Source organism: Euleptes europaea, chromosome 4, assembly GCF_029931775.1.
Source record: "Euleptes europaea isolate rEulEur1 chromosome 4, rEulEur1.hap1, whole genome shotgun sequence".
NCBI classification, from domain to species: Eukaryota; Metazoa; Chordata; class Lepidosauria; order Squamata; family Sphaerodactylidae; genus Euleptes; species Euleptes europaea.
Genome location: NC_079315.1, coordinates 16591017 through 16603789, shown reverse-complemented (window position 1 = coordinate 16603789; position 12773 = coordinate 16591017). Strand labels below are relative to the sequence as shown.

At 47.1% G+C, this 12773-nt stretch overlaps 2 protein-coding genes across 2 annotated transcripts in view; both read right to left on the bottom strand.

The window, feature by feature from the left end:
• The window catches only part of LOC130476927 (stimulated by retinoic acid gene 6 protein-like), a 37051-nt gene extending 36089 nt beyond the window's left edge, over window positions 1-962 (bottom strand). The window contains exon 1 of the mRNA XM_056848939.1: window positions 934-962. Within this exon, the coding sequence (XP_056704917.1) occupies window positions 934-962 (29 nt within the window). The remainder of the gene's footprint in view (window positions 1-933) is intronic.
• Window positions 963-1127: 165 nt separating this feature from the next.
• LOC130476926 (stimulated by retinoic acid gene 6 protein-like) overlaps window positions 1128-12773 on the bottom strand; it is a 55016-nt gene continuing 43370 nt past the window's right edge. Inside the window, exons 13-18 of the mRNA XM_056848938.1 lie at window positions 11418-11466; window positions 11210-11327; window positions 7353-7472; window positions 5922-6085; window positions 4550-4693; window positions 1128-1352 (exon numbers count right to left, since the gene is read on the bottom strand). Coding sequence (XP_056704916.1) covers window positions 1216-1352; window positions 4550-4693; window positions 5922-6085; window positions 7353-7472; window positions 11210-11327; window positions 11418-11466 — 732 coding nt within the window. The 3' untranslated portion in view covers window positions 1128-1215. The remainder of the gene's footprint in view (window positions 1353-4549; window positions 4694-5921; window positions 6086-7352; window positions 7473-11209; window positions 11328-11417; window positions 11467-12773) is intronic.

Below are 12773 nucleotides of genomic sequence, written 5' to 3'. Positions count from 1 at the left end.
ACCGTGAGGGAAACAGCCAAGCATAAAAGGGGCATGTGTTTTTATTGAACTACTTTACAATTTTTAATGTTTTCAATTGTTCAAATGTTTTATTTTTTATTTTTTTGGCTGCCTTGGGGACCCTGATTGGGTGGAAAGGCGGCATAAATATGGTTCTAATTAATAAATTAAAGCATCTTCCGGAACCCTTCCATTATGATATAACCAGTTTTGAATTCCAGTTTTTATGGCCCTATCTAATATTTCGACAGATGGTGTGCAGAATGAAACACTGGTGCTGTGGGGTGGGGGGAACTGGACACAAGTGCCAATTTTTGGCAAACGTTATCTTTTGTACCCCTCTTCCCTGCGATAATGCAATGGCTAACATAGCACGTGCTTTGCTCTGTGCGCAGATCATCCCAGGTTCAGTCCCTAGCACCTGTAGCTTTAAACGATCTGGTAGTAGATTATAAGAAAGACCTCCATCTGAAACTCCAGAGATCTGATGCTCGTTCGAGTATTCAACACTGGACTTGATAGATCAATGGCCTGACTCAGTTTAAGGCAGTGCCATGTGTTCATGTATTTGAACATGTCAGAGTTTCTGGCACAAAACTGTCACATTCCATCTCCCTCCTTTGTTTAATGCCTGTGATATTTATTCCACGCAGTCAGTCTGGAGAACAACATATGCAAGAGGTCAGCAAGAAGCTCTAAACTCAATGATCCCCAGCGTGGTGTCCATTGGACACCATGACACCCACCAATGCATCCGTTGCATTCGTCTCCCGAAGCATCTACTCCCGAAATGAAAAAGCTACTTCCGGGCTTTCCTCCAACTCGCTGGAGGAGGAAGTGCTTCAGAAGAGCCCAGGAGACATCTCCTTTGTGTCTGCAGGGCACACCCATTTGGAAAACATCTGCCTCCATCACAGGAAGACACTTTCTCACAACATTTTGTCGTTGGACGTAGCCTCCATGGCAGCTATTTTGCGGTTTGCTGTACCACCCAATAGCAGCCATTTTACCCTGGTGCCCAACAACTGTTCTCAAAATCCCAAAAGCACTCACAGACTCAACAAGGTTGGGGACCTCTGATGGACCTCCCCTCTTCCCACTCTTAGTGAGGTGGTCAGGCTCCCTGCAGGTCTTGTTCCAATCACAAATCACTGTTTGCCAATCAGAGTGTCTGTTCTGTGGTCTTCTATGGCACCATTTCAGCTGCAGAGCTCATCAGACGGAATAGTTCAGAGGGAAAGCCACAGCTTGAGGCCACGGTTTTGGCTTCCTGAGTGCCCTAAGACTGGGGTTGTACAGTAGCGTATACAGCAGCAGCCATCTTGTCCTGGCTCTGATGGACGCCTTGTGATCTAAAAGAAGGTAACAGGGCATAATTTCAAAACATGTTTGGAACACACATTCCGCGCATCCTCTCCCTGTTATGGCGGGCAGCTCCTCAAGTGATTTCCCCACAGAATACATGCCAAATTAGTATCGTTCATGTACGTTTCAAATTAGCATAATGTGGTTACGCCAATCAGCCACACGGGTCACCCATAAGCAAGAACCAATACATCTCAAAGTTAGAATAAACAACTCTATAGCTAGGGCAAAGGATACATAAATTTGGTTTTTTACCAGCATGGAATTTAACCTTGGGCAGCGAATGAGTAGGTTAGCGATTAAAAAATGGTGGCGGGAAGTGCTGTCAAGTCGCAGCCGACTTATGGTGATCCTCTAGGGTTTTCATGGCAAGAGATGTTCAGAGGGGGTTTGCCATTGCCTGCCTCTGTGTAGCGAACTTGGTGGTCTCCCATCCAAATAGCTTCTGAGATCTGATGAGATCGAGCTAGCCTGGGCCATCAAGATCTGGGTAACTAAAAATAATAATAATCATCTATTTTACGCTGTATTTGTAAATTTGTTTAAAGCATTCTTGTAAGCTTTGGATCTCCACAGGCAAGAATAGTTGAATAAAAAATATACTAAAATAAATAAATAAATATACAGAATTGCCAACCGACTAGGAAAAAGCCAGTATGACCTGCTCTTGTACCATTAATAGCTCGCTCTGCAGAAAGCAACAGAGTATGTCATGCGCTGCCCTGGCCTGGATTGCCCAGGCTAGCCTGATCTCGTCAGATCTCAGAAGCTAAGTAAGGTTAGCCCTGGTTAGTATCTGGATGGGAGACCACCAAGGAAGTCCAGGGTTGTTAAACCACCTCAGAACGTCTCTGGCCTTGGAAATCTTCCAGGGTTGACATTAGGGCTGTTGAAAAAAAAAATCGGTATAGTTCGGCTTTGACAAAATTCGGCCCGTTTTTATTCGGGCCGTGCCAAAGTCTGAATTCCCCCGCTTCCGATCCCTGAAATTCGGGGGGGATCCGCAGTTCGGGGGAAAATTCGGCCCCCCGCGCGCCTTCAGGGGGATTCCCTGAAGGGGGGGGGGGGGGGGGGGGCGGGGGGGGCAGGGGGGGGGGGGGGGGGGGGGGGCCCTTTAAACAAGCCCCTCTGCGCTGTCTGCGCAGGCAGCGCAGAGGGGTTTAAAGACCAACCGCCCCCCCCTCCCGGGACTCCCGGGAAGGCAGGCGGGGGGCTGTCAAGCGCCTCTGCGCTCTCTGCGCAGAGAGCGCAGAGGGGTTTAAAGACCCCCTCCCCCCCTCCCGGGAAGGCAGGCGGGGGGCTGGCAAGCCCCTCTGTGCTGCCCGCGCAGACAGCGCAGAGGGTTTCCAGACCCCCCCGCCAGCCCTGCCGGGAGTCCCGGCAGGGCTGGGGGGGGGGTCTGGAAACCCTCTGCTCTGCCTGCACAGAAAGCGCAGAGGCGCTTGCCAGCCCCCCGCCAGCCCTGCTGAGAGTCTCGGCAGGGCTGGGGGGGGGGGGGTCTGGAAACCCTCTGCACTGCCCGCGCAGACAGCGCAGAGGGGCTTGCCAGCCCCCCACCAGCCCTGCCGGGAGTCCCGGCAGGCTGGGGGGTGGTCTGGAAACCCTCTGCGCTGCCTGCGCAGACAGCGCAGAGGGGCTTGCCCGCCCCCCGCCAGCCCTGCTGAGAGTCTCGGCAGGGCTGGGGGGGGGGGGTCTGGAAACCCTCTGCACTGCCCGCGCAGACAGCGCAGAGGGGCTTGCCAGCCCCCCACCAGCCCTGCCGGGAGTCCCGGCAGGCTGGGGGGTGGTCTGGAAACCCTCTGCGCTGCCTGCGCAGACAGCGCAGAGGGGCTTGCCCGCCCCCCGCCAGCCCTGCCGGGAGTCCCGGCAGGGCTGGGGGGGGGTCTGGAAACCCTCTGCGCTGCCTGCGCAGACAGCGCAGAGGGTCTTGCCAGCCCCCCGGCAGGGCTGGCAGGGCTGGCGGGAGGTTGTCAAGCCCCTCTGCGCTCTCTGCGCGAGGGGCCCTTTAAACAGATCTGCGCCTCCCAGCTGGGAGGTGCAGACCTGTTTAAAGGGCCCCCTCCCTGCGCCTTCATGGAAGCCCCGTGAAGGCGCGGGGGGGCGAATCTGCCGAATTTATTCGCCGAACCCCCGAATTCAGCAAATTTGGCTCCCCCGTTTCCCGCCTTTTTTGAGTTCGGTTCGTCCGAACCGAAAAACAGCCGAATCGGGGGAAATTCAGCTGTTTTTCAGTTCGGCCCGAACCGAATCAACAGCCCTAGTTGACATAAATCAACTGCAGCTTGCTGGCACTTTCCACCATCCCATGCACTAGGGCAAAGCTTCTTAAACTGTGGGTCACGACTCCATATGGGGCTGCGTAACTGAATATGGGGGTCGCAAATAATTTTTTGTTTGTTTGATTTGTATACCTATTTTATATACCTATATACCCTGGGTCACGTAAAAATTTCTCGGGTAGAAAGGGGTTGCAAGTGGAAAAAGTTTAAGAAGCCCTGCACTAAGGGACCATCACATGCCTGTGCATTTTATTTTAAATTTGTGTCTTGCTGCACCAGAATTCATGTCAAATCGTTTTCTAAACTTCCTATTTGTGGGCTTGTAGGCTCTGGTTTTATTTTTTTAATGGTGTAAATAGTTTGAGTGGGTGGGAATGAGAGACTGGCATGAAACTGAGCTGCTTGTGGCTGAGTTCACACCTGCTAGTCAATGAGGTGGCAGAGGCTTTGGGTGGTAAAATGGATTGCATGGCTTCAAAAGGGCAGGCAGAAGATCAAGGAGGAACATATTGTGTAATGTTCCCCTAAAATTACAAACTACCTGCAGACAGAAAACCAGCATAGCAAGCAAAGATGGGAGGTGGAACTTCTTTCAAGAAGGAGGAGGAGGAGGAGAAGTAGAAGTAGAGTTGGTTTTTATATATAATTATGAACATTTGGTTCACAATGGAGGTCACAATCCCCCTTTGGAATAGCCAAATCACACAAACCAATAGAACATTCAACTGAGGGAGCACCTACTTGAGTCAGGATTAGGGTGAGAGAAGATTTACAGTACACAAGTTTCTTTTCTGACAACAGAGTCCCTTCTCCTATCCTTCCTGAAACACACATACACACACACACACACCAAGGTCACAAGTAGATGATAATTTAACTGCTAACATACTGCAACACTGTTTTACCTGTTCCCATCAGCTCAGTACTGTGTTTAGGTCTCTGAAGCTCTCTTTCTCTGTTTTTGGTAACAAGGATGTGGCAGAAGTAAAGGAGGCAGGGATTCGTGTGGTAGTGATCCATGAGCAGCATGCCAACCCATGTCTTGAACCCTGCAGGGAGATAATTTGTTATACCCCAATGCATATCAAGTCAATTTTTTTCTGGCCCTCAAGGCTGAAAAACTATAGTTTGTGACCACTATTTATTTTATCAAATTTCTATCCCTCCCAGGCCTAAGCCGGGGTCAGAGTGATTCACAGATCAAATAAAACATATGATACATTAATAAGATAAAGCCATCTTAAAACCACAATTAAAATAGCCCTATAAAATCATTAAATAAGGACAAAAATGTCCAATGGCGCCCTTAAATCTTAACATCTGAGCTACAGCCGGGTGGCCAGATGGATAAATACCCAAGAGAGTAGTAAAAAGTGGAAGGTTAGGGAGGCCAGCATTTACAGAAAAAAGGGAACCATCACTGGCCTCAACCATAAGCCCGGTGGAACAGCTTGGTCTCACAGGCCCCGCGGAACTCTACAAGGTCTTGCAGGGCCCTGGTCTCCTCAGAGAGGCCAGCCAGACACTCCTAGGGCCGGGGACCACCAGAAGATTAGTATTAGATGATCAAAGAGTTCTAAGTGGAAGAACAAGCAATCATTTGTATTGCCCTTTTTATGCTGGCATTCGAGGCAAACTCCTTAACCCACTCTCAGTTAATTGGAATGGAGCTTCGGACAATTGCAAGGTACAACTTTTTCTTTCCGGACAAAATCCTGCCACAACAGATAGGGTAACAAACATTTTTGCCACTGGCTATGAGGCTCCGAGAATTTAAATCTTGACTTTGTTTAGTCCAATATGGTTATTATGCCAATGAAGGTTTATGTATGTGTGTGTGACTTTGTTTAGTCATAGTTTTTGCTGGGGAGGGGCTGTGCCTCAGTGGTAGAGCCTATGCTTGGCATGCAGAAGGTCCCAGGTTCAACCCACGGCATCTCCACTTAAAGGGACCACGCAAGTGGATGATGTGAAAGGCCTCCACCTGAGACCCTGGAGAGCTGCCGCTGGTCTGAGTAGACAATACTGACTTTGATGGACCAAGGGTCTGATTCAGTATAAGGCAGCTTCATGTGTTCACCCTATAGTCTTTGTACTTATTGTGAACACATGCCAATAAAGGTGTTGTTGTTGTTTGTTGTTGTAAATGGAGAAACCAAAATAAATGCACAATTACAAGCAATTACAAATGGAATATACCAAAGCCCCCCCTGCCCATATATACATACGTGCATTATGACAGCTCTGGAGATCCTCCAGATCTTTCCAAGCACTTACCCATATCGCAGGCTTCGTAACCTTTGGGCATGACCGTCCTGTCTATGCGCCCAATTAGCCACGTTCCCACAGCAATGCTGCGAATCAGCCTCATCAGACAGGAAAACAGGCCCATCACCACAGTGTAGAAGAAGAGAAAGTAGGTGAAGTTCTGGAACGCCTTTCTGCAAAGGAACAGAGGACACAAGGGACGCGTTCCTACCAGTGTAGTCTTATAGTCTAACCTACTCCATTGATTACAATGGGTTTTGACTGGGGCAGTTCCGCACAGGATTACACTGCAAGACCCATAAAAGTTTGGAGGCAGGACCAAGTGAATGTGCTTTAAGAAGAGGCATGACCAAGTGAATTTGGAAGAAGAAAAAAGAAAGAAGAAGGAAGAAGGAGGAAGAAGGAAGAAGAAGGAAGAAGGAAGAAGGGAGAAGGGAGAAGGGAGAAGGGAGAAGGAGAAGAAGAAGAAGAAAAAAAAGAGTTGTTTTTTATATGCCGACTTTCTCTACCACTTAAGGAAGAATCAAACCGGCTTACAATCACCTTCCCCTCCCCACAACAGACACCCTGTGAGGTACGTGGGGCTGAGAGAGCTCTAAGAGAGCTGTGACTAGCCCAAGGTCACCCAGCTGGCTTCATGTGTAGGAGTGGGGAATCAAACCCGGTTCTCCAGATTAGAGTCCACTGCTTTTAGAGTAAAGTAAAAAAAGATTATTGCACCGGACCTTGCTGGTTATTCTAATAAAGTTAATGCCTTAAAAATAGTTGACAATATTTGATTGGTCAACTGACCAAATCTTTCTGGTCACTCCATTACTCAGCCTTATATATAGTTTGGTCACTCCAATACCCAGCCCTTATAGACTTAATGTTTATTTTTCAGCTTTATAAACTGTCCCACAAAGAGATTCCCAAGACAATTAGCAACAAATTCCAATTAAAAAAAACAAAAATACAAAATAAAACAACAAAGTAGCATAACATACAATCCAAAGTTAAACAGGGCAAGAGTCCAGGCAGTAGCCCTGAAACGGCTACAGTTTCCCCACGGGTAACCCCTTTCTGGAACAAGATTGCTTTCTGAAGCATAGACAAGGAATTGGTCAAGTGAGTTTCTCTGGGCAAGGAATTATAAACTACAACATCACCTCTAAGAAAGCCCTCCATCTCTTGGTGACCAACCATGCCTCAGACAGCCTCACAGTTTCCTCAGAAGATCTTAAGGTACTGGGACGGGGGTCAGAGAAATGTGCTGAAGGAGGCCGAAATAAACATGGACATGAACAAGAGTGGCCTTTATCACCTGCTCTTCACAGGGAGAAAGATCTTCCTCAATACTCACAGCTTTCCTCGGGTATCCTGCATCCATGACCTCCACGCAGTGGAATAAATCCAGGGAAGCGATGAGAGAGGGAAACAGCCTCTCTGGCAAGTACTAACCTGTTATCGAGAGCCAGAGGCTTTTGTTTGTCTTCTGGTGAAATCTTGGGCTGAAGAAAGAAAAGCCCTGCCATGACAAGCTGAAGCTTCTTGATCAGCTTGACGAGGACAAAGGTGAGGCTGAGGCAGAGAAGGGCAAAAAAGAGAGAGAGAAACTGTTATTGGTATATGGAAGTGGAGGCTATCAGAAGCTCTGTAGGGAGAACTGCCTGCTTCTTGTATATTTTCTATCCAGCGTTTAAGATTAAAGCTGTTTTTACAGTCAGGATCAAAAAAAGGGACGTAGAGGCATCAAGGAGAGAACTGAGCATGTATACCTCCCAATGTGCTTCAGATGCTCCAATCCTCATGCCAAGGATGACTGCCTGAGCCCCCCTCCCAACAGGACAAATGGCTCTATTATGCCTTTTTAAATTAATTTTTTATTACGTAACTATATAAGAACATAAGAAAGGCCCTGCTGGATCAGACCAAGGCCCATCAGGTCCAGCAGTCTGTTCACACAGTGGCCAACCAGGTGCCTCTAGGAAGCCACTAACAAGACGACTGCAGCAGCACCATCCTGCCTGTGTCAAACTGCACCCAAAATAATAGGCATGCTCCTCTGATCCTGGAGAGAATAGGTATGCGGTATGAACAGTATCCATTCTAACTAACAGCCATGAATACCCCTCTCCTCCATGAATATGTCCACTCCCCTCTTAAAGCCCTCCAACCTGGAAGCCATCACCACGTCCTGGGGCAGGGAGTTCCACAATTTAACTATGCGTTGTGTGAAAAAATACTTCCTTTTATCTGTTTTGAATCTCTCACCCTCCAGCTTTAGCAGATGACCCCGTGTTCTAGTATTATGGGAGAGGGAGAAAAACGTCTCCCTGTCCACTCTCTCCAAACCATGCATAATTTTATAGGCCTCTATCATGTCTCCCCTCAGCCACCTTCTTTCCAAGCTAAACAGCCCTAAGCGTCTTAACCGCTCCCCATAGGACAGTTGCTCTAGTCCCCTAATCATTTTGGTTGCTCTTTTCTGCACCTTCTCAAGCTCTGTAATATCCTTTTTTAGGTGTGGTGACGAGAACTGTACACAGTATTCCAAGTGTGGTCTCACCATAGATTTGTACAAGGGCAGTATGATATCAGCAGTTTTATTCTCTATTCCTCGACTAATTATGGCCAGCATGGAATTTGTCTTTTTTACAGCAGCCGCACACTGGGTTGACATCTTCATTGAGCTATCCACTACCACCCCAAGATCCCTTCCTTGGTCTGTTGCTGCCAGCACAGATCCCATCAGTGCATATGTGAAGTTGGGATTTTTTGTCCCAAAAAGCATCACTTTACACTTACTCACATTGAATCTCATTTGCCATTTTAATGCCCATTCTTCCAGTATGCAGAGATCCTTCTGGAGCTCTTCACAGTCCGAATTTGTTTTAACCACCCTAAATAATTTGGTGTAATCTGCAAACTTGGCTACTTCACTGTTTAACCCCAACTCCCGGTCATTGATGAACAGGTTGAAAAGCTCCGGTCCCAACACAGATCCCTGAGGCACCCCACTGCTCACATCCCGCCATTGTGAGAACTGACCATTGATTCCTACTCTCTGCTTCCTATTTTTCAGCCAGCTCTCAATCCATAAGAGGACTTGTCCTCTTATCCCGTGACTATGAAGTTTGCTTAGCAGTCTTTGGTGGGGGATTTTGTCAAAAGCTTTTTGGAAATCCAAATACACAATATCCACAGGCTCATTCCTGTCCACATGCTTACTGACGCTTTCAAAAAACTCTAATAGGCTAGTGAGACAGGACCTACCCTTACAGAAGCCATGTTGGGTTTTGCCCAGCAGACCTTGCCCTTCTATATGCTTGACAATTCTATCTTTAATAATGCTTTCCACTAATTTACCCGGAACAGATGTTAAGCTAACTGGCCTGTAATTTCCTGGGTCCCCCCTGGAACCTTTTTTATAAATGGGTGTTACATTGGCCATTTTCCAGTCCTCTGGTACAGAGGCTGATCAAAGGGACATATTACATATCTTTGTTAGAAGTTCAGCAATTTCCCATTTGAGTTCTTGAAGAACTCTAGGATGAATACCGTCTGGTCCCTGTGACTTGGTAGTTTGCAGTTTGTCTAGACGTTCTAGGACTTCCTGCCTTGTTACCACTATTTGCCTCAGTTCCTCATTTTCCCCTCTCCAAAATCTCTGTTCAGGAGAAGGAATCTGCCCTGTATCTTCAACAGTGAAGACAGATGAGAAGAATTCATTTAGATTTTCAGCAATCGCTTTATCCTCCCTTAGAGTTCCTTTACTCCCATTGTCATCCAATGGTCCAACCGCTTCCCTAGCTGGTTTCCTACTCCTAATATACTTAAAGAATTTCTTATTGTTTGTTTTGATGTGTTTAGCAATATGCCCCTCAAAATCTTTTTTTGCATCTCTAATTATCTGCTTGCATTTCCTTTGTGCAAGTTTATGTTTGCTTCTGTTCGCCTCGTTTGGGCAAACCTTCCAGTCTCTGAAGGAAGACTTCTTTTCTCTAATTGCTTCCTTCACCTTACCTGTTAGCCATGGTGGTGACCTCTTGGACTTATTACTACCTTTCCTGACCTGCGGTTTTGATGGTATAAAACACATACCATCAAAACAAGAACAAAGAACAACACCACATTACATTACATACACCAAAACGAACATAGACAGAAACAGGCTTTGACTGGGTGAAGGCATACAATTTTGTTGCCCTCTTACCATCTTCCCTATGATACACGATTATAACTTTCTGTCATCAATTTTACTGCTTTATAATGTTGAGGTAACGGCTTGTTATTCAAGCTTATCTTAGAAACACTCGTCTAGCTTTCGTAGCATGTGATGTGTTCGCAATCACATTTCATGTATTCTCATTGGAAATTTTAAAGTGGAGTGTGATGAGGGGTACAGTTGTCTTCCCCTGATGCCCCCCAGTAGTCCCCTGAGATTAGCAACTTCCTTTAAAGTCTGCTTTGAAGTAGATGGCAGTGATGTGACATGCACAGACCAGGGATGTGGAAAGACCGGATTATCACTTGGGTAGGTTTTCAGACCATGGAGAGAAAAACTGCTATTGTGGTAGCCAGAATACTAATGGTAACTTAGATACTCCATGGGTCCCTCGAGAACTTCCAGCCTCTTATGATGGATCTCAACATTTATTCACATATTGTACAATTTGGGCCTACAGGTAGGATTGCCAGCTCTGGGTTGGGAAAGACCTGGAGATTATGGGGGTGGAACCTGAGGAGGGTGGGGTTTGGGGAGGGGAGGGACTGGTGTAGTGGTTAAGAGCAGTGGTTTGGAGCGGTGGACTCTGATCTGGAGAACCGGATTTGATTCCCCACTCCTCCACATGACCAGCGGAGGCTAATCTGGTGAACTGGTTTCCCCACTCCTCCACATGAAGCCAGCTGGGTGACTTTGGGCAAGTCACTGATCTCTCCGCCCAACCTACCTCACAGGGTGTCTGTTGTGGGGAGGGGAAGGGAAGGTGATTGTAAGCCGGTTTGATTCTGCCTTAAGTGGTAGAGAAAGTTGGCATATAAAAACCATCTCTTCTTCAATGCCACAGAGTCCAGTTGCCCAAAGCGTCCATTTTCTCCAGGTGAACTGACCTCTATCGGCTGGAGATCAATTGTAATAGCAGGAGATCTCCATCCACCACCTGGAAGCTACCTACAGGCTCTCACTGAAAGGACATCTTTTCCTGGTTCTTCTTCCTAGATTCCCCAGGAGCAGATGGCCTCTTCTTCAAACATTCCCCCTTTATTAACTGCATAATTGTTTGCATACTTTTTACCACAGCAAGTACACTTACATCACCGTCCCCCACTTGTTGAAAAGCTCTGTCCACTGGCCATGTACCATGGGTAGAACCACAACATACATGAAAATCATGCCAGCCACCCATTGCACCAGATGCATAAGGAAATACCCTGAAAAACAAGAGTCAGATTGTCAGCAAAAGGGGGGGGGGGACACCCAATAATTTAAGCCAAACTTCCACAATGTGGACATTCACATACCCCATACTGTGTATGCAATTTGCCAAGAAGAGTATCTCGCCACTGCCACCTGTTGGTATTTAATAAAAAGAAGAACAGTTCATTGAGATCCAACAGCCACAACACAGAAGCAAAATGTATTCATAGCACCTCCAAGGAGCAATCTAGTATGAGCAGGTCTCTGCGGTCATTTCTGCATGGGAGTTTAACCTGAGGTTTGTTGCTAGCTGGACCCACACTTCCCAGTTGGGAATCTCTGCACCAGCAGTCTCCAAGCTCAAATCAAGTCCCTGCCCCTTGAAATGCTGTGTTGTAATTGGCTTACTTGTTGGGTTCACTGTGAGAGAAACCCCACCCCCCCAAAAAAACCCGTTGCCGCATAAAAAAACATTTTAAGAACAAAAACAAAAAACGGAGCAATCTGAAAGGAAGGGGGGAATCCAAGCCTCGGGTTTAAAAAAAAATTTCTTTTGTTCAGAAAGAGCTCTGAGGAAGCATTTAAATCCCCGCCTCTTTACAAGCTGCTTTGTGATTGGCTGTGAGAGAAAGCAAGCTTTTTGTGTCCAGTGCTTTGCCTTCTGCACGGAGATTTCAGCTGGGCTGAGCTCAGGGGAGAGGGAAAATTTGGATTAACAGAGGAATGGGAAGTCCTGGACATTGCAAGGGCTGGCAGCGAGGTAATTTCTAATGGATGGAAAAGTCATGCAGAACTCCAAGGAATAACCGAGTCAGACAGGGGGCGGACGTGAGTCCAATTACCCATGCAGAAATGACCTGTGTCAGGTTTCAGTATGAGGCTGGGGAGTCTGCAGGAGGACAGGATTCATAGCAAGATGCAAAAGGACCTCTTGGACAAAGAACATTATATTGCATTTTAAAAAGGTGCACGTGAAGAACATTTGTTGTGGTTCTTTTACACAGCCCATAACAACAAATGGTATGTGTGAAATAATCACAGGTGGTCTAAGTAATCCGAATAAATGCACCGTGCGCATATTCTTCTCTGTTGGGAAAAATATCAGAAGGGGTCAAGTGTTAGTCTAAAAATAATATCCACCACCCCCTCTCCAAGAAATTAAGGCCATTTATGCAGGGAAGTTTCCCCGCAGTCACCCCCGCCAACTGCTTCAGGGCTTCCTTTGGATTATGCATGCCTTTCCAGACCATCAGAGGTCACCTCACTGTGCCTGCACATTTTGCCCGCTTTTAGCAGATTCTAGCTAAAATAGCATCTGCAAAACACGGGCAAAATGCACAGGGAGAGCAAGGCGACCTCTGACGGCCAGGAAAGGCATGCGTAATCAAAAGGAAGCCCCGAAGCAGCCAGCGGGGTGACCGAGGGGAAACGTCCCTGCATAAAAGGCCTCTGATCTCCAT